Below are 27,845 nucleotides of genomic sequence, written 5' to 3'. Positions count from 1 at the left end.
CATGTTGTAAAATTCTGGGAGCAGCTCTCATCTCTGTTGCCAGTCTCTTGGTTTTGACACTCTCTCAGCTTCTTACCTGGAGCATATTTGGGAGTGCTGGTAGAGAAGCTGACAGCTCTGTGTGCACCACAGCAATTTTCTGTTGGCAAATCAAGGCTTCCTGAGTGGCACAATACAGCTGGAACACAATACAGAAACTGCCTCATAAATTTCAATATCGCACACACGCAGAATGCATGTGTGTGTTTGCTGGCACGGGCAGGGACTGAGCCACAGGCAATCACAGTAGTGGTATGTAAGGGGTGGTAGTCAGCTGCCTGATGGTTTACATATGTGGGCAGTTCCTGTGACCACATGTATGAAAACAGAGATGAGATACCTACAGGGATCCTTATGAAATCAGTTATACATGGACAATTTCAAAATAAAACATTGGCTGGGGATAAAAATGGAGAGCTTCAACTAGCTTTTTATAGCATTTCATTTTTTGCTTTACTCCCTGTGTGCCACATGATCAGCTACCTCTCCAACATTTTTCTTCATATTTGGCAACTACTGATGTACTTCAGCGTTTCAAGTGAAACTGGTGTATGCCTTTGCTTAATAATCCCCCCATTCATTTAAATAGTAGCTTGCCAGTGCTGCTTTGTTTGCATTTTAGAATTACAGATGATGTCAAGACAGCCTTGATTAAAAGCTCACCTAACTACTGCTCAGACAGAAAGGGGCTAAAGGAAACTATTATTTCAGTGAAACTCACAAGCTTGGAGAATGCATATTCTGTAATTTTTTTTTTTCATCAGGATTTGTAATAGCAGAAATTAAGACTCTTAAGGACTTTCCCAGCAATGTGAGACTACCCATGGACTTATCAGACATGCAGTATTCATATACTTTCAGAAGGATTTTGGCTGAGATCTGTACCTCTCAATAAGCATGCTTTCTGCTCCTTCCTTCCTTCCTCGGTCAAACTTTCATTTCCAAGTATTGGATTAGAAATTGTCGCCCCAAGGGCAAACCGTGAACTACATCGGGCCCACACAATATTAAGAAGTTAGTGCCCCCATTCTAGATAGTTAATCCAGAAGACAACAATTCCTTACTTGGTATATAGTGCTGGACATTTGGACTTGGGCAGAAACCGAGAGACACGGACACACAAGTCTCCACGAACAGTCAGACCCCATGGGCAGCAGGAAACATGATGCTCGGTGCACGCAAGGGCAGATCACTTGCCAGTGGCGCATGAAGAAAAACCTGTTAAGTGCCCACTACAGCTCAAGCTAGCTGATTGCAAGGCCAGTATATAAAACATATGCAATTACTCCCCTTGGTTATCAAGACAGACCTTCTCAGAGTACATGCTTTCCTTTCACCCAGCTCATTAAATATCAGTGTAAAAAGCAAAACATATGAAGTGGGAAAGAAACAGCCAGCTCACTACTAGAATAAAAGTTTAATAGAGGAGTCTCAGCCATGTTACACATGTATGTTCGAATATGACTAATGAAAGCCTGCAAAAGTCTCCCTTCTCCCCTTGAAATATTCCAAGTAGACGGTCTTTCAGAGAGTGAAATCCAGTAGATTAACTCAGGCTTTAAACTGCAGGAGGATTTGAATTGTCAGGGATAGACCACAGAGCAGAGACCAAAGACAAAAAAAACTGGAAAACATTCTTCCTTAAAACAAAAAAGGTGAAAGAAGCAAAATCAGTAGATACAGTTGCAGAATTTGGAATTTCACAAGGAAACACTTAACTGATGCTCAAGAGCATTGCTTCCAGCTGCCTTGAGAGCTCTGTAGAGAAATTAGAACAAGATTAACTTTACTTTGCAGTAACAACAAAAGTTAAAAAAAGAGTTTCCAATATTGGATGGTTAATTGGAAGAACTTTCTACTGATTTTGTTTAAAAACATATTAAAGCAGAGTTTGCCTCCTTGATCTAATACCTACAACTGCATTTAGCAACCAGAGTGGTTAAGATGCCCTTAGGAACTGGTCACTGATTTGTACCACTGAAGTTCATGCTCTGTTCTAGACAGATGATGACCTACATATGAACAATGGAAAGAAAAAAGAATGACTGGATGATACAGAAATAATACAAACACAACAGTATGTGTTTAGGCTGTGACACTCATTCTGCTTGGGAAACATAAAGGGAGACAAGAGATTAGCTGTAAGGCTCATAGATTTACTGCTTTTCTACATGTTTTCCTTAGTTTCTCCCCCACCAACTCCCTTATTGTCTGAGCAGTCCTCAGTGTCCTACTACAGTTATCAGGTAAACTTTAGTGACCTTCCTGCTAATTGTTTTTATATGACAGCTTACTATTCCCACTGGATATTTTAGAGTTCATGAATCTGAAAAGTCAGAATTGGGAAAGGGCTTTTGGGTCACCCTCTCCATCTCTCTCTGCCATAAGCATTGCAGACAAAAAAAAACACAACAAAATAAACCCAACAAAAAAAACCCAAACAAATGAAACTAGCTGGCATTTTTGCAGCCTAAAATGCAATTGAAAAAGAAAATGGAGATGCTCTGAAGCGCAAGTCCTGCAAGTAACTACAGATGAACTACCTGATGGATTCCCTCATTTCTTTGCCAATTATTTCCTTTCGGTTTTGTTGCTGCTTTTGTAGCCATCAAAAGCAACTTCTTGCTGACAATGATCATTCTTGTACGGTTTCATAGTTTACTCTTAGTGTTTGCCTCTGACCTTCACTCTGCATTGCAGCACACTATCATTTGCAATTTTGGCCCAAGAGCACAACTGAGATTTCCAGTTCTCTTGTCCATACTGCCCAGGCAGTGACAGACAGATACACTCTAGGGTAGGCATCAGACAACTAATGAATAGTTATTGGTAATTCAAATGGGATAGCAGTACTGGTAACAATTTTCTCTCTAACCTACTGTCTTCAAGCCCTATAAAGGCTAACAGTGCCTTAAGAAACACTGTTTGAATTATTCCTCTTCCCTGTGATTATAGCCCATTCTGTTGGTAGAGAATTTACCTTATGCTACTTCATTAAAGCTACTTCTATAAAAACAGCTACTGTTATATAAACATTTATTGTTTAGCACATCTATCCTTTCCCTGTAGCTGCAGAGCTGATATGTAGATAATACTGGTCTCATTTATTACTTTTTAGTTTACAACCCCTTCTCCATCTCTCAAAGGAAGAGGGTTTTCTAACTGAACTTCAAGGTTCTGGTCACACCAGACATTGTAACAGGTAGGATCTATGGGAGAATTTAGGGTTCTTCTTGTCTTTGGTACAGGCTGCCTACTAACCCTGCTGGAAGACTCCCTTGGGACTTGTTGCCAAAAGACTAGTTTTCTACTAGCACAGGCTCAGCTCTGTTGGCAAAGACAGGGTCTCTTGATTCTCCTGTCTGTGGGTTAGATAATGTTTGCAGTAGCTGGTGTACTTGGCTAATGAACCTTGGCTAAGTGTTTTTTGTTTAAAACAAACAAAGGCTCTTCTCTGTCATCCTTCTGCTCCTGCATCAGTCAAGTACAGTCTGGCCCTTTGGTACAGCTGGACTGGTTTTCATCAGCTGACTTAATACATTTCTTAGCCTCCGCGGTAGCTTAGCAGAACCAGGTGGGATGAACAGCAAAAGAGGGATTTCCCTGGCTAGAGCTTTCCTTCACAGGTCATGCTCTGCTGTGAAATGAGCCCTGGGCTGCCACTGTGCCTGGAGGCAAAGGGTCTCAGAAGCCCAGGCTATACCCAATGCTGGAGCTTGCACAGGCAGATGGAAAACCAAGAGCCACACACAAAGGCTGCGCGACCTCGGCTTTCAATCACAGAAGTCCAGAGTAGCAGTACTAGCAAATTAAGCATCGTCTGAGAAGCGCAGCTCGAAGGCAATTCTGTCCTTAAGCATGTGTTGCCAGCTCCTCTCCATGGGACTCAGCTGTCATCCAGAGCCAATGCAGCGTTTGCTTCTCCAAATTCTTCAGTTTTTTCAGAATCTGGAAGCACTGAGAGTCACTGAACTTCTATTGGTCCACTAAATCGGGGGGAGGAGGGATAAGATCCCGCGGGTTCAGCCTAGCGACAAGGCAAACATCATAGCTGTCGTGCATGAGGACGTTGATGGCCACCACGTTCCACTGGTTCTCCCACGTATCCAGCTCGAGGATCTCTTTGGTGATAACTTCGTGACGAGCTGAAAAACAGAAGCAACAACAGCAGGCATCAGGAGTCGAGTCAAACAGGATCAAAGAGGTTTGTGCAATTATTATTATGACCCTTCTGTAAGGTGGCAATGAAAAGGTAATTTCTGTGGTACTAACAGCTATGCCGTTCGAAGAGCATGCGAGTTGTCAACACATAGTAAATGAAATAGCGCAGGTGGAGATCTGCACAGTGTATTCAGTCCTCACGCTCTGGGCTCCAGGTGCAGCTGCAGGGACAAAAGCATGAAGTGCTCCATCTCAGTACAAGTATGCAGGTAGCATTTAATTGTGCAATCAATTGTCAAATTCTCATCTTTTAGAGACAGAGTATTGCTTATTGTTAATGAGTATGGCTACATGCAGTATGTTGTCTTTTCTTTGCCCCGACTAAAATGCAGCTCTCAGGGTCCGGGAAGCACTCCAATACTATGGCTTTTCTCGGGTGCAAAGTCTGGACATCCTGTGATCTGGGGAGAAATAAAGTCAGAAAAAAAACCTCCAGGGCTTTAAATGTACTTTAGCTGTTCTGAAATGCTGAGGAATTTGTCATGAACAGTCAGGTTAGAAAAATGCCATTAAATCACAGCAAATCTCAAGACAAAAAGCTTTTTACTGAAACCAACAAGAAATAATGAAGGAATCACCATGCAGCAGAGAACCATAGTTGTCAAACAGAAGTACTATATTAAGCTTCTTATAAGAACGCAAAATCTTTCTTTGCTAACAAAAGTCCTGAACTCTCCAGCAATTGTTAATCAAAGCCAAGTTCTCTCCTAAAAATAAAGTGTCTTTCATTTCTGCTCACTTTTTCTTTTCATCTTAAAGTTGCTTTCTCACAGCAAGTAACCTTAGTCTAGACTTTTCTTACTTTGAGCTGCTATGTGCACATGCTTTGCCATCAGCTTCCTTCTGATGAATTTCTTGATAGATGTATTAGAAGAAGCCATGTCTCAGAGATTTCCAAGCATAGACCTTCACAGGTACCAGGATAAGAACCATCATAGCAAGAAACATTGAATACTCAACGCTGTTTTATTGAGTATTAAAAGACTGGTGACAGGCTAAACTTTACAGGGTCCAGACTGAGGTTGCCATTTAGCTATCCCTTCTAGAAAGCTGTCTTTTAAAACAACAACCACCACCAACAGCAACCCTATCCTTCACATCTATCGACTGCATCTCATTGTTCAGACTCTGCCCTTACGTTGAACTGACAGCAAAGGATTGAAGAAGGGGAAAAGAGTGAAATACAGAAGAGCATCCAGAGGCATATATTGTTTCTCATGTTGGAAACACAGACCACATAATCTTCCAGAGGACAGCAACCCCAGTGGTTAGTACCCCCAAGATAGTGCTGTCATGGTTTAGGGTCTATGCATGATATTGTGATGATGTAGTGTCATGGGATTTAAAATAACCTCAGGGCTCCTCTGTAAGTAGCTTCAGGATGTGGGGAGGTCAGATGGAAACAAGACTTCTTCCCCTCTCAGGATTAGTTTCCTTGCTGAGCTGATTTGGGACAGCTCTGTTTACTGCAGGTCCCGCACATGCACAGCAGTTGTGGATGTCTCAGCTTTATGGAAATTTCTGCACATGTTTGTCATGTTTATCTACGGAAACCACTCACCAACCAGTCACCATCTCTGACCCCTCTCTCACCTGATAAAGGAGTGTAATGCAATGTTTCTACCCCACAATCCGCAGGCCGTACTCATTTTCCCCTCAGTTGTGTCACAATTAATTGTGGCATAATTTTTGTTGGTCCAAACCCAGACGTCTGGGACTTCTGTAGATCTCTAGGAGCTTGCATGAGTAAAATTTGGGTAAGATTTCAGGATTTAGCCTCATCTGAACAGTCCTTGTTCCATTCCTTTCTGCTGTTCACAGGAAGTGAAACAATAGTCATGATGGTTTGCTTACTGAACCTGGATATTAAATGAGAATAATAATACTACATAGGAAAGCTGCACCCATCCAAGGAAAAGACAGCAAACTGCTAAAAAGCCCGGTTACACGTGAAGAGAGAAGGCATGACTGACAAACTGCAGACAAATATCACATGCCAGTACCAGCAAAGAGCTCATTTCTATATGACCCTGCGAGAGTGAACAGGTTTTTCCTAAGAGGCAAATATGGAGACACAAACAGACCTAAGCTGTGACATGGGAGGCTCCAGTCCCTGTATTTATTATTAGATCATCTCCTTTATGCAATAAATTTTCATGCCTGGATTTTCTTTGGCATGGATGATGACAAAAAATGAGACAATCAGAGGAAAAAAAAAATCAAACACTGGAACTGAGACATTCTGTGGGTGATTGCAACACTTCAGGAAAAAAAAAATCATAATTAAAACATCAAAGGCAGATCCAAGACCATTCCTTACAAACCTTGCTGTGTTTTTTCCTGACCCTGGTGACTCACGACCTTTGGTGTCCCTTGTTTCCCTTTTCTGTGGGATGTTGCAACTGGTTTTGTTCCACTCTACAAATTCTGCTTTCCAGTACATGGAGTGTTAGTTAACTCTTAACCCTTGGGAGATAAAAAGAGTGTGTTGTTGGAATAAGGGAAGCAATCGTTCCTCTAGTCTTATCTTGTTTAATACGAAAGGAAGCAGCACCCTTTGGATGAGAAAGTTCACATGAGGAAAAGCACTGCTCAAAATATAGTCATACTTCAGAAAAAAAATTACACACACACCCCCCCTTTCTTTTTAAAAGGGAAGTGAGTTAAAACACCTCAATTCTTAAGCCTTTTATTTTAATTCTTTTTTTCTTGGTTAGGACAATTAAAAAGGTAATGTTTTTCAATGAGAATAGCACCTTTGATTCCAGGCTGTAATGTTGGATTTGGGCTTTAATCCCAATAAAGAGTTTTAAGCCTGAAGGTGCAAGTAATTCCAGATTCTGCCTCGTTGGTTCACCTTATTTAATTGCCAATTTTTTTTTTAAAGACAATATCTTAGCAGCCAATTTTGCTTACAGGAGAATAATGTGACATCTACAAAAAGAAACTGGCTGTATTACACAGAATACCTGCTTAAAAAGCCACCCCACAGAACTCCCTGTCATACACAGCATTATTCCGCATCACTTACCAGACAACCATGTTACCTAATGAAAGGATTTCACTCCTTTCCAAATGGTTTCATTTTTTCTACAAAATGAGGCAGTATTTTTCCGCACATTCTTGTTTAACCATGAGAAGTTTTAAGAAATTTCCTCTACACTATGTTTTTCTGCATAGGAATTAAACCACTTTTATTAGAATTATTCAGGTAGTACAAACCTAACCCCAATGCAGATCCTTTTCAAGCAGTAAAACAGTGTTTATAGCAGTATGGTTTATTCCTAGTCAGGAAAGGAAGAGGCTAAACCAGCATAGGGAACATTAATTCCAGCATAAATTTATCCCCATGAGAAACTGTGGTATGTTAAAAGAAAGTCAGAGCTCTTTTGGTACAGTTATGACTTTTTGATGTACAAGTGCAGGCTGAAGGCTAACACTGAGCCTACAAACCCATCTTTTCCCAGTGAAAGAACTTGGGTCATACCTGAAAACATTCAATTTATAAATACTAAAATCATATTTCATATATGCAAATATAGTAGTCTGAAAGCAAAATGGGGCTAATCTTTAAATTCTCTTTTATATTCTGGTCTGTAAAGAAAACACTGTCCTACAATTTTTCATATGAAATTTTTTTCTTCGAATGTGCAGAAAAAACCAACAAAAATATTGATTTTCAGTAAGTGATTGCCTGCACTCCATATACGCAATCATGGTTGCTCTTTAAAAGGTTTATTTTCAAATATGATTCACTCCCCAAATGTGGCCAGACTTCATTTTATGCTGTAAGTTTTCTCATGTCATTTGAATCAGGATTGGCCATAAATCATGATGAACCATTCTTGGAAAGACCCCCAGTATGACTGCAGGCAACATAAATATTTGATCTGCTTTTTCTTCTTTTTTTTTTTTTTTTTTTTTAAGTGACTTCCCTTTGGGATTTGGGGGTTGGGGGGAGGAACAACTTTCCATGTGAATATAGTATTTATTACCACTTTTGGTCTTTTTTTGACCTTGCTTTCTCTTTCCTATTTGGAACAGAACATTCAGATACAATTATTAGGTTTTGGGTTGGGAGGGTTAAAGGGACACCGATGTAGAAGAATTAAGCAACATGCTTAACAGGTAGAAAATCTATAGGTCATCCAGGACTATTAACTATGCAGCTATTATGTTTGTAAGCCAATACAAATAAATTCACTCTACTATAGTCTGTTTAGTGTCCAGATCATTGAACTAAAAAAAAAAATTGTGCTGAATTTTAGTTCACTGGAATTAAATCTATGGCCAGTTTGCTGAAACGTGGTATTTAATTATTTCTTATAGAAGCCCATTGACATCAGCTGGTATATTTGCCTCCATCTTATGGATGAGGAAACAGAGTTATGGAGACAGCGAGAGCACGTGCCAAGTCACGAGCTGTGATGCCTCTGCGTCAGCGCAGGGCAGAGATATCCAAAGCAGTTTTGGACAAGCTCATCTGCCTACTAGCTGCGGCATAGCTACGCTGACATACTGTTAGTGCCTCAGCAAGTTTATCCAGCGCAGGGGCAGGTACCTCAGCACAGCAGCGCATGGTGGGGGGGGCAGTCTCAGTGTCACATCTGTCCTTGCCGATGAGCTCTGTGCCCTGGGACATCCTCACACAGGCTATTCGCCTGAGCTCCTGCTGATGTCAGTTCTCAGGTTGTCACAGCACGTTTTCCTTTCCAGTTTGCAGTTTCCCAATGTGCTCTATCTTCTTTCGCCGTGAATCAGTTTATAAAAAAAGGACACCAAACCTGTAGTGGTTGAACTGTTAACTGTCTGCTCTTTACATGGAAAAAAGCACTTGAACATCACAAGGTGCTTGCCAGTTCTCCGACGGTCCCCAAAATGTTTACTCAGGTGTTTCACTGACTTCCCCGCTTCTTGTCACCTAACAGGCACCCCTGAGCCACCTTGAAGCAGTTCACCCTCCACCGCTGTTTTGTACCTGGTTTTGCCTGCCATTAGCTGTACCAGAGACCAGAGAATGATTTTTAAACATATGGGACTAGCCTCTGCTACTTATCTTCCTCACCGCTAATAGCTGCTTTCATAATTACATGATGTGGAGTTAGGTGACTTGGGAATTCACGTTTGTGTTGCAATGAGATAAAAGTGCATTTAGGTCATTACCACCAGATGTCCTGGCTCCTCATTTGCAGTAGGAAAAAGAATAAGTTCATCAAATCTGTGGCCTTCAATCCCATTTGCGTATGTGAGCTTCCCCCTACTCTACCAGCCTTGCTAGCTATAACACAGTGAACACCCCTTGTGGGGTCAAGTACATCCATCATCTATGCCTGTGGGCAGAAGCAAGCAGAGAATACACAGGAGAGGGAACTTGGCTTGGCTGTTTAACATGCTGGCCAGCCTTCATGATGTTAAGTATCAAGGCAGTGTATCCCACCAGACACAGCGAAAACTGGGAGGCAGGTTGGGGCTTGAATTTACAACTCTGGCAGCTTACTGTTTTCAGAGCACCTGCGTGGAGTAAGGTAAGATATTCACTCTCATAGACAGGACCTCTATCCTCTTGCTCTGCTGTGTAATTCTTCAGGACTGTAGTTTCATGGTCCACCCATTCACTCACAAATCAATATATATTAAAGAAATATATGCATAAAGAATGGGATGGTCTACAGGAAGGAACTTCTAATTCAGTGACTTCAACTGTTTTTCTTGGGATTGATCCACCTACTTCAGCTTTTAAAATCTTTCCAGATTTTGCCTGCTGTTCATCGGCAAGGCCTCTTTCAGACATAATCTTACAAGCACTGGTCCTTCTTGCGCTGCAGGTGCTAGCAGGATCACGGATTACAGTGGCAGCAGGATCAGTGCTCTTGAAGTCGATGCACCATTCATACAAGTAAAAACTGCAAGATCAGAATAAGAATGACTGGTCTCAGACCATCCTGAGATACTGTTTCTAAATGCCTTACAATGGGTTAATACATTATTAATAGAGGATATAAAGCATGTTTAGACTGTATGCATGACAGGCAGTTATGAACACAATAGAAGATGTCATACATGGCTACAAGCCATGTTTCTAAACAACCTATTGACCTCTTCAGCAATTAATTAAAATGCATTAAAATATCTATTAATCATTCATTAACCCTTTATAAACTATAAATGAGCCTTAGTAAGAAGCAGGACTGAATTACTAATACCATGCTCTCAGATACTGGGTCAAATTCAGATCTGAAACGAGCAGGTGCTGCTCCCCAGCAATTCCCCTGACCTGTATTGGCCTTATTTACGGTAGCGAGTTTCTAGCTAATGAGCGGGGGGTGAATGGGCAGCCCTCCCCGGGAAGGCAGCAAGCAGAAGAGGTCTCTCCCGCATGCCGGTTCCCAGCAGCAGCCTGGCAGCTCACACCAGTGCTGGGGGAGAATTAGGCGAAAGGTCGAGCAGCATTTTTCGGGGTGGACTTGGTGCGCAGGCTGGAGAGATGGGGCAGCGCCTGCGGCACAGCGGGTGGCCATGAGCAGATTTCTGTGCTGAGCGAAATGCACGGAACCTGAATCCCTTCTGTTGGTGGGAATATTTATTCAAATGATAACAACTGTGGGCAGGAGAACTTTAATTATTCATTGCTGCCCAGTAAATTCTAACAGAGGGAAACAAACAGTGCTGCAGATAGGCAGCCCGGGGTTTGCCCCTCTGCTTTATTTAGCTGGGAACATGGGAAGGTGCTGGAGAAACAGGTTTTGTTCCAATCTCTCAACCCCCAAACTTCACAAGTGCAGTATTTACTGTGCCAGGCTCCTTAATATGTCTAAATTTAATTTGATTCCAGTAATGTTCCATAACCACTATAATAAAAAACAAGCACTAGAATGATTCTCCATCTAAATCACATAATGGAGGAGACTAGGGGGAACAGCCTTTATGGGAGATTAGTCAAAATAAATACCTATTAAGCTAGTCCACTGTCAGGAGAGGATGGCATGGAGATACAAACTCATTAGCTCAGCTGGAATACAGTAATTACTACACAGTTCTGCACTGCCGCAAGCAGCGCTGCTCCTATTCCAAGGTATGGATTGCAATTTATGTAAATGAGGAAGAAGAGACCAGAAAATTAATCTAGGGTAAGTATATATCTTTTTTTTGTAGAATCAGAATTACACAGCTCATAGGACTCAGTGTCACTATCACCTATCTTGGCTAACAGTTGCAAACACAAAATTGAGAATCTTGCATGCCAAGTTCATAGGTATTTCTTCCCTTTTCCCTTCCTCTGGCTGTAACACCACTTAAGTGAAAAATTAATTTCTACTTGATATCAGTAAGCAAATAACAACTGGGTTGAGCAGCTCTGGTCCCACACATGATGCTAAATACATTACAGAATTTTTCAACATATATAGTAGGGAAGCAGTACATTTATCTTCTCTGCTATAAACTACATTGGAGGGAGATGGCAAAATTGCCAGTTCAGAGAAAGACAGTTCCACATCAAGTGCCATTAGCTGATGAAATCATAAGACCTTTTAAGTGATATGTGCTGCTAATAGCAGACCTGTTAAACATTTTATTATTTGCATTGAGGTGGTTGTCCCTTTACTTTGCACATCAGCTGATGTCACATGGGTGTATAGTAAAGAAGGCATTCTGATTTAAATCATAGAATCACTTGCGTTGGAAAAGACCTTTACATCCAACCCTTAACCTAACACTGCCAAGTCCACCACTAAACAGTGTCCCTAAGTGCTGCACCTACACATCTTTCAAATACCTCTTGGGGCAGTGACTCAACCACTTCCCTGGGCAGCCTGTTCCAATGCCTGACAATCCTTTCACTGAAGAAATTTTTCCTAACATCAAGTCTAAACCTTCCCTGGCACAACTTGAGGCCATTCCCTGTCATCTTATCTCTAGTTACTTGACAGAAGAGACCAGGACCCCCCTCACTACAGCCCCCCTTTCAGGTAGCTGTATAGAGCGATAAGGTCTCCCCCCTCAGCCTCCTCTTCTCCAGACTAAACAGCCCCAGCTCCCTCAGCCGCTCCTCACAAGACTTGTGCTCCAGGCCCCTCACCAACCTGGTTGCCCTTCTCTGGACACGCTCCAGCACCTCCATGTCTTTCCTGCAGTGAGGGGCCCAAAACTGAACACAGGACTCGAGGTGCGGCCTCACCAGTGCTGACTAGATCACTTCCCCACTCCTGCTGGCCACACCATTTCTGACACAAGCCAGGAGGCATCAAATAAAAAAAAAAATCAACTCTGGATTTGAATTTATTAATTCAAATCTGTGAGACAGGCAGTTGGACCAACTTCCACAATCTGAAACTAAAGCTACAGCCCCCAGCCCCCAGAAACAGGCTACGAGGATCTGTATTTGTGCAGCAACAATGCAAAGTCAACAAACGTGTGCCTCCGCAAGCTGACAGCAGATGACACAGTCCCAGCAAACAGGCACACACCCTTCCCTTCATTATTTTCACCAGAAAAAAAAAAATTATAATACTCAGGAGCAGTCAAAAAGGAAGGGAACCCAATCTGGCAGGCATTTGATAAGCGTGTAATGCTGCATACCTGAAGAGCTGCTTACCACCTCCTTCGGCGAGGCACGCTAATGAGGCTGCTTCTGCCGTGCACAGGCTAACATTAATAGCTGTCAGCCTGCGCAGGTGGCAGGTTTTAGTTCTATGTAAAGGCAAAGGAAATAAAACATGTCAACAAGAACATCGTACAGTCAGGCTGCAAAGGCTGGTTTAAAATCCATATTTTGATCAGTAAATGCAACAACGTATTTTAACAATTAGTAGGAAGCTAGCTGGCTACTGCACATTGAGTCCTTCTGAGTATTCATGCTACAGCTAATGTTTTCACTCTTTGCAGAACTATAAGCTAGTGGACAAAACCAACCATTTTAAACATTGCTGAATATCTTGATGAATGCTATAACATTGCTGACAAATGACAGGCAACATTCATTACACTAGACTACATGAGCTGGAGCTGAGTGTCAGAGACAAGCAGATTAACAGTTCCTATTTACCATAATAGTTTTAGTAGAAAATGAGCTCATTTGTATAAACTACTGGCTAACAGATGAAGTTTTGCAAGCCTTGCTAAGGAGAAAAATTCAAAACAATAAGTGATTTTTGGGGGGTATTTACCATGATTGTAAGAATATACAACATTTGCCAGCTAGTGATACAGCACAGAGGTCTCAGAGTGGTTTGTACCATCTAATCACAGACACGAAGCTCCTGATGTGTTTGCCTTAGGTAAGCCAGGTTAGAATCCCTCATATTCTGATCAAAACACAGAGCATTAAGAGACAAGAGAGGTCCTCAGGGTTCCGAATTGCCTTCTGGTCTTTCAGAGCAGATGTAAAGCACCAAGGACCTGAATCTCCCTCTGGAAGTGTCTGTGCTTCTCCATATGCTGCAGGGAGCCTGAGGTCTCTTAAGGTCTTAGCATAGGCACTCCAGATAAGTGTCTAAACATCAGCTGAATTAATCCCCTTTCCCCTTGCATGGCCAGGCTTCGAGCAAGCTTCTAACCTGAGGAAGCCTCAGCAGGGGAAGTCTTACAGGCTGTGTTTACCAACACAGCTCAACATTGAGCAGCATTCCTTGCAGTTCAGAGGAAGCTTTCTCTTGATGAAGCTTGGACACACTTTGGAGTTCACTTGTCCCTTAGAAAGACTGCGCTCTGCATTGCTATTCTCAGCTGGCCAAGCTGAATTCCCTCTGGAGACTCTAAGTAGCTACAATTTCTCCTCTTCTGCTCCTGGGGATGCTGTTAGGGCTGCACCACTTGCCCTCCTTCAAGCAGACAAAGATTTGTGAGAGGCAATATATATGGGACAGGAATCCTGCCATCACAAAACTTCAAGTGTCACATGGGACTCAGAATACATGGTAGCTGAGCAGTACTCCTCTTTTTATCCAAATTTAAGGCCCTTTGAGCAGTTGACAGCTGCTTTTCAGCTTTGTGTTTGTGTACAGCATCTCTGGTCTCTAATTATCCATTTAGGTCAATACTCATACAGAAAGGCATACAGAGCATGGCACATACGAGTAAAATTAAGATGCAACAGCGTCCTTAGTAGGTCAGCTTTCACACTGCTGGATCAAGAGTGGGTTTAAGCAAATGCAAAGGCAGGTTGAGGCTGGGGAGTTGGGGACAGATCTATAGTATACAGGCAGTTGGTTGCAGCCCCTTATATACATTGGCTGACTTTCCATTGCAGCAGTGATTTTGGCTTATTTTCTTTTTGTTGAGAAGCACTCATTCTTGAATGTTCACAGCAGCCCTTTAGTGTTCAGCAGGCGGAAAACCCAGAGACTACAGCTGTGCCTTCAGCTTGTTCCAAAATCTCCACTTGGTTGAAACTAAATTACAATGTTTTGTAAAATTGGAATATCCTCTCTTGGTTGCATCCCTCACAAAAACCAAAGTGACATGCCAAGAAACCCAAAAGACTAAAACCAAACAAGCACATTCTAAAATAACCCTATCTGCTACTAAAGCAGCAGCAGCACATACTGTTCTGTGAATATCTTGAAGCTGCTGAGCAGCTGTGACTGTGAAAAAGCAGAGTCAAGCTGCCCTCTCCAAGTTCCCATATGACAGTAATAACCCTCTCTCACTCCACCCTTCACCCCAAAGAGCAGATCAGACAAGAGCACTTTCCAGCATATGGAGAAGACGGGTCCAGGGAGAGAGGCCAGCTAGATAACCTCTTCAGGTTCAGTGTACATACTCCACTCATCTTTTTCTTGATGACGGTAGCTAGAAGTTGTTATTGTTATGAAGATTTAGAAGGCCCTTTTCCTTTAATAACTTGTCTTTAAGGCACAGCTTCCTCTCAACTCCTCAAACGTGGATACATCTGATTTACAGTTGACAGTGAGAATCTTATTTTGGCTCCCTTGTTATAGACATCATAACAACGTCTAACAACACAATCACATGCTATTTCTTCACTGGTATACAAAATGCACACGTAGCGGGTCAGAATTCAGGTTTCACAGATAACTGCAAAACTGGCATTTGCTAACTTAGACTTCTTGTGCTCCAATCCAAATAGCACTTTTAGTGCAGGGGAGTTCTATACAAAATTATACAAATTGCAATAGTACAGTCAGGAATCAGGAACCCATTGAGCTGGCATTATACAAACATACAAACGATGGCCATCTTGAAATCCATGGGGGGACTTTCAACCTCTCCCAGTACTACCACTCTTTATACATGACTCAGTGACAGAACATGGTGGTATTGTACAGAGAGTGTTTTTATGGCTCTGAACCTACCTTATTCAGAAAATCTGTTAGTCATCTTGAATGAAATTGCTTCATTTGCCAGTGAAATGATCAGCCTTTGGAGATTTGTACCCACTAACTTTAGGCTTTTTCATAATACTGCTAAGAAAAAGAACAAATATGATGGCACAATGTTTGCTATGGAAACACAGTGATGTATCATAAACATACTGCTCTGAGGTCACAGAACTCTGATCAGCAATGACAAGAGAACATGCCTGTCAGAGAGCTGCCGTACAATCGTTTTCAGGAAGCAGCTTCCTCAAACAGTAGCAAATGAAGGACGGGGAAGGCGAACAGTGAACTAGCTGATGAAAATCGTCATTCTAAAACAACAGCAGCTTTAAGTTTAGAGTTGGTTATACAAGCAAAAGTCGACGCAACTGGAGTCAGTGTAATGTGAAGGACACATCACCAAGTGATTCCACATGGCCGTTCCTGGGCAATAGTGAGCCTGACATGACATTTATTAGCAGTGGATAATGCATCTATATTAATGCTTTCTCCTAGAAAGCAAATGGGGTAGCAGCTGTATATAGCAGAAGAGTGTAAGCGTGCATGTTTTGAGATTCTTTGCATTTATAATAAAAAAAAATGGTTAGCAGTACTGGAGATTTAGATAGAGCTAAGCACAGTTGGAAGGAAGAAGACTTAAAAGAAGAATGGTGACCATGGGGCTAGGATTGTTTAAAATCACCAGATCTGGAATTTTAGTCTCTTTGTATCTCAGTTCCCTGGCCAGAGTACTCATTAAATACACAAGCCTTTTCAACACTGATTATGAAAAGCACGTAAGTAAATAGGCAGAGCCAGATAGCTTTGCTACAGACAGATGGATAGTGCCTTAATCTTCAACAAATATGCCCAAGTTCTTTCATGGCCATAACACACTATGCTCCTGATCTCAGTAGCTCTGTATGTAAATCCAAAAGAATACTACTGAGGTTGTAGATTTGGACAGGTTTAGTGCAGATCGGAAACATCCTTAATTCTTCATGTTTTGTTAAGGAAAAAAGCAAAGGGCAAAGAGAACACAATTCATATTGACATTAGGAGCCAGCAGTCCAAAGGGCTGAATTAGATCTGTGGTTCCAGGGCATGCCAGTGTCACCTGATAGGGTTGGTCAGTCATCAGGTCAGACTGCGTACAGTGCAACTGATTTCAACTATGTAGGGAATGTCAGACTCATTTTAGTACCTGCTCCGCGAAATCCTCCACAGAGGTAGAGCTTCCCTTCCACGGAGCCTGCGCTGGTAGAGTTTGTTCGTAAGGAGAGGAGGGGAGAAGGCATAGGAGGTCCATCCCTCCAAAAGTCTCCGTCAGGGTTATAAATCTCTACTGCATCAAGACATTTCCGTGTCTGTCCTCTGTCACGACCAAGGCACCCAATTCCTCCTGCAAAAGATACATGGGTCAAATACAGCAGTCCCAGGTTCTGCTGAAAAATACATTGCTGGCTGCACGATTTTTTGTGTACATGTCCTCATCTCCCTCCCTTTCTCCTCCCTTTTGCAGCTCCAGAAGTTTGTTAGAAAGTAAGCTCAAAGCAGAAGCCACTGCACATTATCTTCAGACATCGAAGCAAGATCCTTTCTGAAGTCTTGTATCAACAGAAGGACAAGCAGCATGTCCTCAAAATGCAAAGGTATTTTGTCTTGTTTTCTGCCTATATAGTAGAAACTGTCATAATTACTTGTTCTGTGTGCTGGACAAATTGCTTTATCATTAAGTTGCAATGGATCAAAAACTATTTTCCAATTACTGTTAGTGGATTTGACCCTCACACGCGTTAACCAACAATCATTTGGATTTGTTGGTTAGTTGTCTTCAATAAAAGAAAAAGATTACACCCATTTCTTAAGGGAAATCGACTTCCAGAAATAAACCCATGCAATATGCAGGAGTACCAACTGAGTTATTTGTGACAAGTCCTACCATTGAAGGGTTAATCAGGATGCCTGAAGTCAGTGTGCAGGATTGAAACAGATCTCAGTTTCATTTGCTGGGATATACTGCAACAGGCTGCAGACATACCCGAGATCTCAGTGCACACTGGAAACACTGTACACTCAAATCACAGCATAAACACTGCCTTTCCAAATCCTTTCTAGTGATCAGATCCAGATTTTGAATTCACAGCCTTTGGTTCTCGAGAATTAATATGCTGACATACCCTCACAGGTTTTCCATCTGTGCCAATGGACACAATACCCTGTAATGAGCACTGATGGCACGCTGAAGCAGTTCTTTTGTGCACGTGTGTGTATGTGACCACTTTTAAATATAAAATGACTGCAATATGCAAGCAATTTCCACATGAAGGCTAGCTTTCCTGATACATGTGTAGGACTGCTCAATTGTACAAATCCAAAATGCATTGTATGGCATGTAATTATGCCCTTGCTTATGCAAACGGAAAGGACTGCAAGTATAACCTGTGCAAGGCTGGTGCGACTGCTTTTAAAATATATTGCCCCTAGTGCTGTTAAGCTGGTCTGTCAGAGAAATGAGTCCCCAGTGCTCAAAGTTTTACTTGCATATGGTTTTCCACCTACCTCTTAATATGGACTGTGCTATTTTTTCAACACTTTGTGCATATTCCAAAAGTATTTGGAAGAGGCAACTACATGTAAATGGGGACCACAATGATCCAAATGTGCTACCACTGTATTCCTGATCTGTATTTTAGAGGCAGGTAAAGGTAAGACCAGTTATCCCTGCATCAGAGCAGCAAAATTAGAACCAAATTCAGTGTCCATTATCATCAGCAGGAAGTTTTCCTCCAGCTGAACTTAGCAGCATTTGATTCAGTTCAATATTTGAATTTGAAAACCTTCACTGCATTTGGTTTTCAGCTCCTTTTCCATGCACAGCAAATCTTTACTTGCCTACCAGCAAGGTCCTAGCAGTTTGCATTAGGTTCCTCTCAGTGTGTGCTTAAACAAGGCTAGCATCCAAATGCCTTCATTACTAGCTTAACACCCCCAACTAAGCAGCATTTGCTCTGATGGCCTCCTCCTCTGAGGCTTGATTCACCTAAGAGAGCTGAGGTAGGGAGTCACAGAATTTTGCTAATAATTTCCATGCCAAAAAGGCAGTTGTATGCATCACCATGCTGAGCTTTTCTCACAATGGAGTCTCACTGAGCTATTCCTTAAGACTATTTAGAAGCAAGAATAAATTTCAGAATTCAAGCATTTACTTATTGTATTGTTCTTTATGCAAGGAGCATTATCCTTTTCTACGCAGTATTCTCCACTACTCCTTATAAGAGAGGTGCCACTCTAGGGACAGGACATTATTCCCCTAAATTTATCAAGAAAATTTTTAAGGCGTCATCAAATTTTTTAACTGATAAGGCTATTTAACTGATTGCTTATCATGTAGCCTTTCTGACTCTACTGCATCCTTTGGTAGAACCACAGAATACAGCATGCAAGACAATCTGCTACCAGGGTATTCACAGCCTACAGAGTGCAATGTAACATAGAAAGAGATACTCAAGGCAGTTTTAACTTGGAACCAACAATATTAAAGCTCCCCACAGACTGATTTGATCTGTTCAAAACACAGTTTTGTGGTGCCAAAGACAGACTGCTGCTGGTTATCTAGCTTTTTTTAAAATTAGCCCAGGTGTTACTGTATACCACTGAAGAATATGTACTCACCCATAAGAAAAGTCTTCACATGAAGAACGAAAGAGCATCTTGTTCAATCAGAGGAACGAATGGTACCAGTTAGGGAATGCATGTGGCATGTCAGAGTCAAACAATAATAGCTTTGCTGCTGGACTCAATATTTTAAGGTGGGGCAGTGGACAAAATGTCCCACAACTCTTCTAGAAGCATAATTGCAATTTATTTCTGAATGCATTTTTATTGTCATTTTCGAAATTCAATAACTGTGGCGCATAGTAACTTCAGAAAGAACAGAAATAATCAGGTACAAAACTGATACAGCACGGTCAGTGACTTTTTGCAAAAAATCACAACCATTATCAGTTAATGAAGAGATTCAGCTGCCAATCCAGGGGATCCACCACCAAACATTTTTCCTGTATAGTTATTAGAAAACTAATTTTTCATGACCTATTGGAGTATCTTTTCAAAAGTTTAAGACCTACCACATATTTTCAAGCATTTATGAAACCTTCATTGGACAGTTTAAGCAACTTAAATTTAACCTCCTTTAATCCCATGATTATCAGAGACAGTCCTGAAGGTACAAAATATCTCCATTTTATTTACGCCTTCCACAGCCATTTCAGATAAATCCAATTTCATGTTCAATTTACAACAAGGGCAAATAGAAAGTAAGAAGGAAAAAATCAGAGGGGAGTAACGTTTAATTTTCAAGCTTAGAAAAACAGTATTCTGAAAAACAAGAAATCAAGATTTTCAATCTCCTCTTCTAAAGCAATGCTAACACTGAAATATTGCTAACAAAGGAATCTGAGGATATTCGACTCTACCAGCACTGCTTTGCTGTGTTCCCAGTAGTTGAGAAACACTCCTGTGAGACAATAGGTTTTTTTCCTCTATGGAGGCTGATATCTCAGGCCTCTTCCCAAAGAACTGAATATACAAATCAGCAAATAAAAAAATTCTCAAATTTAAATCAATTTGCATCTGCAACAGAGTGGAGCATCTCACATTAACCAGGCCATCCATCATCTACAATGTATATACCACACAAGACTTCAAACTGGCAGAAGAAAAGAAACTTGCTGTGTCACACAATTCAGGCTGCTTTGTGCTCCGTCATTCATGACTCCAGATCATCCTGTCCCACTGCTTTCTTCATTCAGATTTATGAAACCATTAGAAGTGCAAGTGGAGACATATGGAATTACAGTTAAGACCATGAAGACTGTCTTTATTTCATGTTCTCTGGGTAAAGCAGCTGAGCAACTGAGTTCATGCTCTGCTCCTACAGGAGCCTCTACATAAAATGGGGGTAACCTTTAAGAGGCTACGGCAGAATGCAGTAAAGAGGGAAGAGGGGTTTAGGTCATTTGGGGAAGACTCTTGTGCCAAGTGACCCACCAGCAGCGCATGAATCTATACTTGTGATTGTACCTTAAACCACCCAGAACTACAGATGGGGTCATTAAAACACACATGCAGTGGTCACAGCCTCCTGGGAGTCCCAAAAGGCGTGCAAAGGGCAGCAATTGCTATGTCCATGCCCACAGTCTGGAATGGATGCTGGGGAGGGTCCTTCATTAAGCCACATTCACCTATCCCATCACAAACAGAACTGGTGAATTCAACACCACCTGGCTTAGTTCTCTTCATAAAGCCCACTTATATGTCCTTTGTGCAGGGGGAGATGGATTTCTCACTGGGAGTTTTGAACATTCCTGTCATTTTCACATTCATCACACAAGAGGATTTAATCCTAGAACTCAGTCTTCCCCCCCCCACTCCCTTACAAATACAGCCTTTCAACACATTAGGCTTTTTACATTATGCGCTTTCCCTAGGAGATATTTCAGATGCCACTGAAGGGCTAAAAAAGCCAGTGAAGCCACCTTTGTGTTCCCAAACCATTAATGCTTGAGAGCTTTCCATATCACGCTTGGATGATTCTGCAATCAAACATACTTTCAAGGGCACTCTGTAAGCAGTGGTTCTAATGGACTTTAAATTTAACATGAAGCTCCATTAGTAAAATAAATATATAAATAAAATACATGATCCTTATTAAGAAATCAGGATAGAGAAGACAAGCCTTTGATGCAAGAAGGCAGAGCAGGGTAGGTGATGCGATTAGCACATGTTCAGATTTTCAATGAGGTACAGTTCTGTGCCTTGCTATACCCACATGCTGCTCGTAGCTGGCTGAAGGCAAAACGCATTGCTTTGGCTGAGGTCAACTGCCTCCCCCTTACTCCACGCTCATCTGAGAAGACTGAATGCAATTTGAATCACATCAGTTCTAATAACAGAACACCCTTCCAGCACTTGAGGAGGAATGTGTAACAGCAGCGAAGTGGTAAAGAGTCACTGGTCATAATTAGTTCAGCAGGTGCAAAGGAAATAGGTGCCCTAGATAGATCTATAGGAGTGAGACTGACACACAGTTGAGTTTCAAGAGAGAGGGAGCATTCCCACCTACACATATCCAGTGACTTCACCCACATCACCAGTACTTGTAAAGGCAGGCACTGGTGCAGAGCAATTGCACTCCCAAGTCTCATCCACGCTGAACTCTCATGCAGCTAAATCTGCCAGGCAGCTGACTCCAACATGGACAATTTTTTCCCCCCAGATTCAAGTCTAGACTGCTCATTGTGCAGACAGGATGGCTGACCAAAATGACACCTACAAAGTGGTTGGTGGTCTAGATAGCACCAAAACCAGTTTATGTACTCCACTGAGAGGGGCAGGGGGGTGGTGGTGACATCTGAATATCAGACTTCATACCATTTAACTTGGTTCCCCCACTAACAGACAGCTGAAATTAGACATGACCTACAGTACCTCAGCCAGGGCAGTACATCAAGGAGCAACAAGAGCAGAGCTGCTCCCAGAGGGAAGATGACCCAGGTAATGAGCTCACCGTCAAGGCACAGCTCCACAGAACCAGGGGCAGGCAATTGCAGTGGGTCCTACCAGCAGTTGTCAGGCAAAGGCAAGGTAACAAGAAGGGGCTGGTGCCCTCAGGCCTGTGTTTAAATGATGCTTCTGGACCTATGGGCAGAGCGTGTGGGTGGAGGCCCCAGGTGATGCTGGTCAGGATGATCAAGACCTGTTAGTGCCCTCAGGGCACTGACACTGCAATTCTTTATCATGTCATTAAGTCCTCAGATCACAGTACTGAACAACATGTATTCTTACGAGTGCTGCTTTGAATTTTTATCAAAGGAACCTGGCAAATGGGTGAAAAAAAGGAGTAATTCTCCAACAAGCGAGTGAAATCTAAGCTTTGCCTCCTGTAAAATAATTCACTATTAAATTGATCTCTGAATGCACAATGGATTTAATAGCGCTAATCTCTTATGTAACATTTCCCTTCATTACTCTTTAACGGCACTCAAGCTGAGAGTCTCGGCACTTACATTGCTCTCTCAGTCTCTGCAAAGCAGGGCTGCATAGCTGGTTTCTCAGAGAAATAGGGGAGCAATAAAGCTAGCCCTGGCAGGCACTTCCAAAGATGAAACTGAGAAGCATTGTCATTCTTTACTAACGCAGAGCACAGCAGATGAGGTAATGCAGACGCGAGGGCAAAAGATTGATTAGAAGCAGGGCTGAAAAAACAGGTGATTGTCTTCCTAAACATGGTCAACACTTTGGTTCCCGCTCCTCCTTTTCCCCTGTAATGCCTTGTTGTCATTTCCCTTCATATTCCTTAAGTGAGTAGGGAGCATTTCTGATCCCATCTATCAGGCCAGATTTTTGCATTTCTTCTTCTTCCCTGCACACAGGCACTCCGGAGGCTGTTGCACAGGTATAACAGAACAGAATCAGGCCCATAATCTGCTACTTGTCAGAAGTCCAAAGCATATTTATAAATAGACATGTTTATTTTAGGAGAAGGTGTTATTCAAATGCACAGTTAATACTCAAGCATGAAAGCTAAAATGTCTCCTTCAAGCCCCTCCTACACAAGCTTTGCTTTCTAGAGAGACCCTAAAGTACATATTCAAATAAGTATTTTATGATTGAGACATTCAGTATTTAATTGAACCTCATTTAACTGCTTAAAACTTTTAAAAGAAGCTCTCAGCAGGAACTCAGGGGAAAAAAACAAGCTGTAAGAGGTAGGATGCCAGGCTGAGGAGGATAAACAAAAATTCTTCGATTCCTAAATCTTCCCTAATAGGATTTCTCATTTAAGTCCTTCTATATGTTCTTATTTATAAAGCAGGAATTATATAACATAAAAGCAACACATGATTAAAGCTGTCATGGTGATAGAACATTTTTTACCAGTGACCTGTATTTCAGAGACAGTAGTTCTACTGATTGTGTTTTAACATAAGCTAATGAATATGGCATTCGAATGGATTCATTTGGATAAATTTTCCTAATTTGTCCGTTGGCTGTAATGAGTTTTCAGAGACCTAGCTGGAAAGGACATTTTTTTAAGCAAGAGATTAAAATGCATGACCTTAAATAGAGCCCTCCCATCTGGTTTTCTTCCAAAAGTGTCTCAATTGCCTCTGTCATTAAGAACACAATACTACTCTTTCTTGGGCTTTCCAACGAATATAGTTATGTTCCTGGGAAAATATGGAGAGAAAGAGCTAAGACCAGTCAAATGCGATGAATAGGAGAAAGGATTTTGAGCCTTAGGAAATGCTGTTCATTTACTTATGAGGATTATGTACACTGTATAAATAGCATAAGGCTCTCTAGGAACATTATACAACAAACAGACAATTATATGGCAGGATTGCTGATTAAGACACATGGTACAGGTTCCTGAACAATGCTATTACTCAGACCAAAAACTCTAATCTATTTCTCATTTTGCTTCCATCAGTGTGACTCTAGAATAATTCCATTTAAGTCATTAGGGTTTTACACGCTGGAGCTGGCAATTAGGCTGGGAAGAGTTTTTGGACAGTGACTATGTACTCTCTGTTCTGTGCCAATAGGACTTTTCAGAAATCAACACTTCAAAGGCTAAGTGTCAGATTCTGAACTGGGTTAGAACAAAATGAGTCTGACACAACAAAACTGAGATCAGCAGACTACTTACTACAGATTTACACCTGCATGTATGAGAGCAAAAATTAGATTTGTGTGTCAAGGAGTCTGCTACTGCATCTTATTCAAACCTAGTGCTCGACCTATGCTTTTTGCTTCATATTTATGTTGGAAATTGGATTCACACATCAGAGACATTAGAGAGGATCGACTTTTAGTGCAGTGAGTTTTCACTTATGCTCTAGAATCCCACCTAATCCTGAATGTGCTGACACCTGTATCAAATGTACAGGAAGACAGAGATCCTGCCTGAAAGAGCTGACAAACATTTCATTTAAGGATTTTGTTTTCAAGAGTTTCTTGAAAGAAGTCTCATCTCTCTGCAACACTATGTATCCAGCTAGAGCTATATATTTCTTTATTTCCTGTTTTTATTTCTGGGAAGTGGGGCTTGGTCCTCATGGCATACAGGAAATATCTTCCATTTACCTGCTTCCACCTTGCCTCCCTCCTCCTTCCTCTGCCCCCAGCAGCCCCCAGTGGATCTTCTTAGATGGGTGCAGACTGCAGGAAGCTCATGGAGACAGTGCACCGCGTAAGGAACAGATATGATATGACAAGCAGATGATGCTTGCGGGAATCCAAGCATTGACATCAAGCATGCTTCTGAATTGCCCCTTCCCTGAGTGTCCCGTGACTGGGGGTCTGTGGGAGCCTGTTAGATGTTCAAGCTCTGTGCACACAGAGTTCACTGCGGGGATCCCCCATTTGGAGTGAGAAGGGGTATAAACGGCAACGGTAGAGACTCTGGAGAAGTCTCTCTCATCTGTAGCACAAAAGCTTAGTCATTGCACCTGAGCATAGACGTCTCTGAGGTCACAACGTGAGGACAACCTACAAGCTGTGATACTCTTCAGAATGTGTCTTTTTGCACAAATTGCCCCTGACAGAATCTTTCTAGATTCCCACAGTGCCCCACATTCCTTGTGAAGCAGGGTGATGTGCGAGGGATCCACAGCTTTGAACAGCCTGCAATGGTTTTGCCATCCTCGTGACAGTTGCTATTCTTTGGTCTGTCAGCATCAACCTCTGTTCCTTCCATTCCCATTCTCTCCTGAATTTCATCTGCATGATCAAGTACTACATCAGCCAGATTAAGAACGCTTTCACTGTCTTCCTTTCAATGCCATGAATTGCCCGTTCACCCGGCCGGGGTTACCATCGCAATTGTTTCCAAAGGAAAACTGTACCCACCTCGCAGCCCAACAGCCTGAGAACTCACAAGGTAACAAGAACTTGTCACCATGAATAAACCGTGGAATGTAGCTTTTCTGTGTGAGGTTTTAATTACAGTTGGCGAGTGTGAGTTTACAGCTGGAGATGAGGCCATGTGTGATATCAGCAGGGTAAGATGCCAATATCAGTGACTGTATCACTGTTTCCAAACAGAATTTGTTTGGAAATTGCTTCATCATTTTGAGAGGTCTTGGAAAATGCTTTATTCTCTTCCACAGAGTTTTCAGACCGTGATGGTTAACATTTACCAACCACATTTTCTTCTCAATTTTAACAGATAAATCTTCATTTCCACCCATACTGTTAAAGGCAGATTTAAACCAGCATATTCAAAGGTAGAATTTGTTGACAAATAATTTTTGGCTCAGTGTCAGGTTTGTCTTTCAATTAAAAAATTAGTTCTAATATTATTTGATTTCCTAAGGAAACGAGACTTATGCAATTACCCTCACTGCATGTGTGTTCTGTATCTGCATTTACATTATTTTGTCTGCCTCTCATAGCTTTTGGCCAGTTGGCCAGTTTCAACCAAATTTTACAGATTTATGGATGGTAAAGTCCTTGCAGGATTTGTGAAAATAGGTAATCAGGAGTTTGTGAAAACACCCCAGACCTAGGTTAAAATGTCTTTCCTGCAATAGGTATTCATGCTACCTGATGGTAACTCATTCCTGTCTACACTTGCCGCAGTTACACCTTGAGCAGACAGAGCATCAGAACAGAGGCAGGCTCAGAAACACAATGGTAAAAATTGCAGTCTTTCCCAAAAATCTGCTCTCTGGAGCAGTGTCTGAGCTTAGTTACCGTTGGTATAAATCACAAGCAAGTTTATTCATTACAGTGAAATTACCCCAGATTTACACTGTCAAAACTGAGAACAAACACTGTCTTTGCATATATTTGGTTACGTTTAGTGGCAAGAGTGAAGGGTCCAGTGCAGCAAATTGTTAATCTCAGGATTAAGTGCATTGGTTCCCTTAGGACTGCTTGAATAAGGACTGCTCATGGGAAGGTGTGTGAACCAACAAAGTGATGGAGACAGAACAAGAACCTGTTCCAGCACATGCTCCAATCTGATTGTTAGCAAAGATTTTCTCATGAAAAAAATTAGTAGTACTGGCTAACATGTAAGAAAGAATTCAAGTTAATGTTCAGCTCCCTGAATACTGCAGCACTGGCAGCTATACCTAATAAAATGATGCTTTTTATTTTTTTACGTTAGCAAAATGCTTGTGAAGGTCTGTGAGACCATGACATTTCCTCAATGCCATTTAAACAGGCACTGTTCAGATTTAACACTGTGCTTTGTGTTCAATCTGTACATTTCATTACTGTAATCACTCAGATAAGCTTCTTGCTTTGTAAGATTTTGAGGGAAGAAAATGGACGCAGTTTTCCTTATTAGCCACTCCTTTTCCTTGTCTCGGTGTCAGGCTTGCTGTGAAGAAGACTGTCAATTTATTTTATCACATGCATCCCAAGGTGGCTCCTTTTTTTTAATCCCTGACTCTCTTGTGTCATCACAGCATTCGTGGTCTTGATCTCAGAGCACTTTTTACTGAAACGCATGAATACAGCCTTTCTCTTCCCAACTATTACGGCTGCTTCTGCTGCCCCATTACAGCATCAGGGTCAGTATAAATAATTATATATATTTAACCTTTTACAAAGGATGGAGTTTCCACATTTTCAAAGCGTCTTTGAACTTGGGCAGCCAACACTCTCGTTATTTTAACAGCATACTGACATTCTCTATCACTAAACTTGACAATAATGAAATGATTTTCTGTTTGCAAAACTCTCTTTTCCCTATGGGCTTCTTTCACCCTTTCTCCTAGTTGTGATTATGGGCTTGTCTCAAACCACTTAAGAGAAAGAAGTTTCTCTAAAAGAAGACAAATGCAATGTTAAAGCCATTTTCCTCTCCTACTTCAAACACACCTTTCTTAGGTACACCCCCTGCAAAACGCTTTCTGTATTACATGCCAGGAACAAACTCTCCTTTATCCATGGTGTGTAACAACCCAGACAAAAGCACAACGCCCCTTCTAGAGGACGTATATTAAGTTGATAAGATGGTATTTATTGTGTTCACTTGGATAAGCTTGTAAGCAGGAGTAGGTTGAAGCAGAAGGGATTGAAAGGTCCTGAGGTACTGACGTGACTGCTACTTTCTGCATGGCTGATGCTGCCCTTGGGACCACGGGAGCGTGGAAGGGTATGAATAACTCACAGGCCACCTATGGATTAACTGACTGTATGAACTTTTTTCCCACTTCTTCAAGAACTTTCCAGTCATACACCTATCTA

The 27,845-nt window shown here is 41.7% G+C and overlaps 1 protein-coding gene across 1 annotated transcript in view; it reads right to left on the bottom strand.

Moving 5' to 3' along the window:
* Positions 1-4,014: 4,014 nt before the first annotated feature.
* KBTBD12 (kelch repeat and BTB (POZ) domain containing 12) overlaps positions 4,015-27,845 on the bottom strand; it is a 30,392-nt gene continuing 6,561 nt past the window's right edge. The window contains exons 4-5 of the mRNA XM_010571915.1: positions 16,780-16,977; positions 4,015-4,184 (exon numbers count right to left, since the gene is read on the bottom strand). Coding sequence (XP_010570217.1) covers positions 4,015-4,184; positions 16,780-16,977 — 368 coding nt within the window. The remainder of the gene's footprint in view (positions 4,185-16,779; positions 16,978-27,845) is intronic.

This window comes from Haliaeetus leucocephalus, unplaced genomic scaffold, assembly GCF_000737465.1.
Source record: "Haliaeetus leucocephalus isolate CR32 unplaced genomic scaffold, Haliaeetus_leucocephalus-4.0 Scaffold2, whole genome shotgun sequence".
Lineage (NCBI taxonomy): Eukaryota > Metazoa > Chordata > Aves > Accipitriformes > Accipitridae > Haliaeetus > Haliaeetus leucocephalus.
The sequence above is the reverse complement of the archived record's forward strand: the minus strand, read 5'-3'. Positions and strand labels throughout refer to the sequence as shown.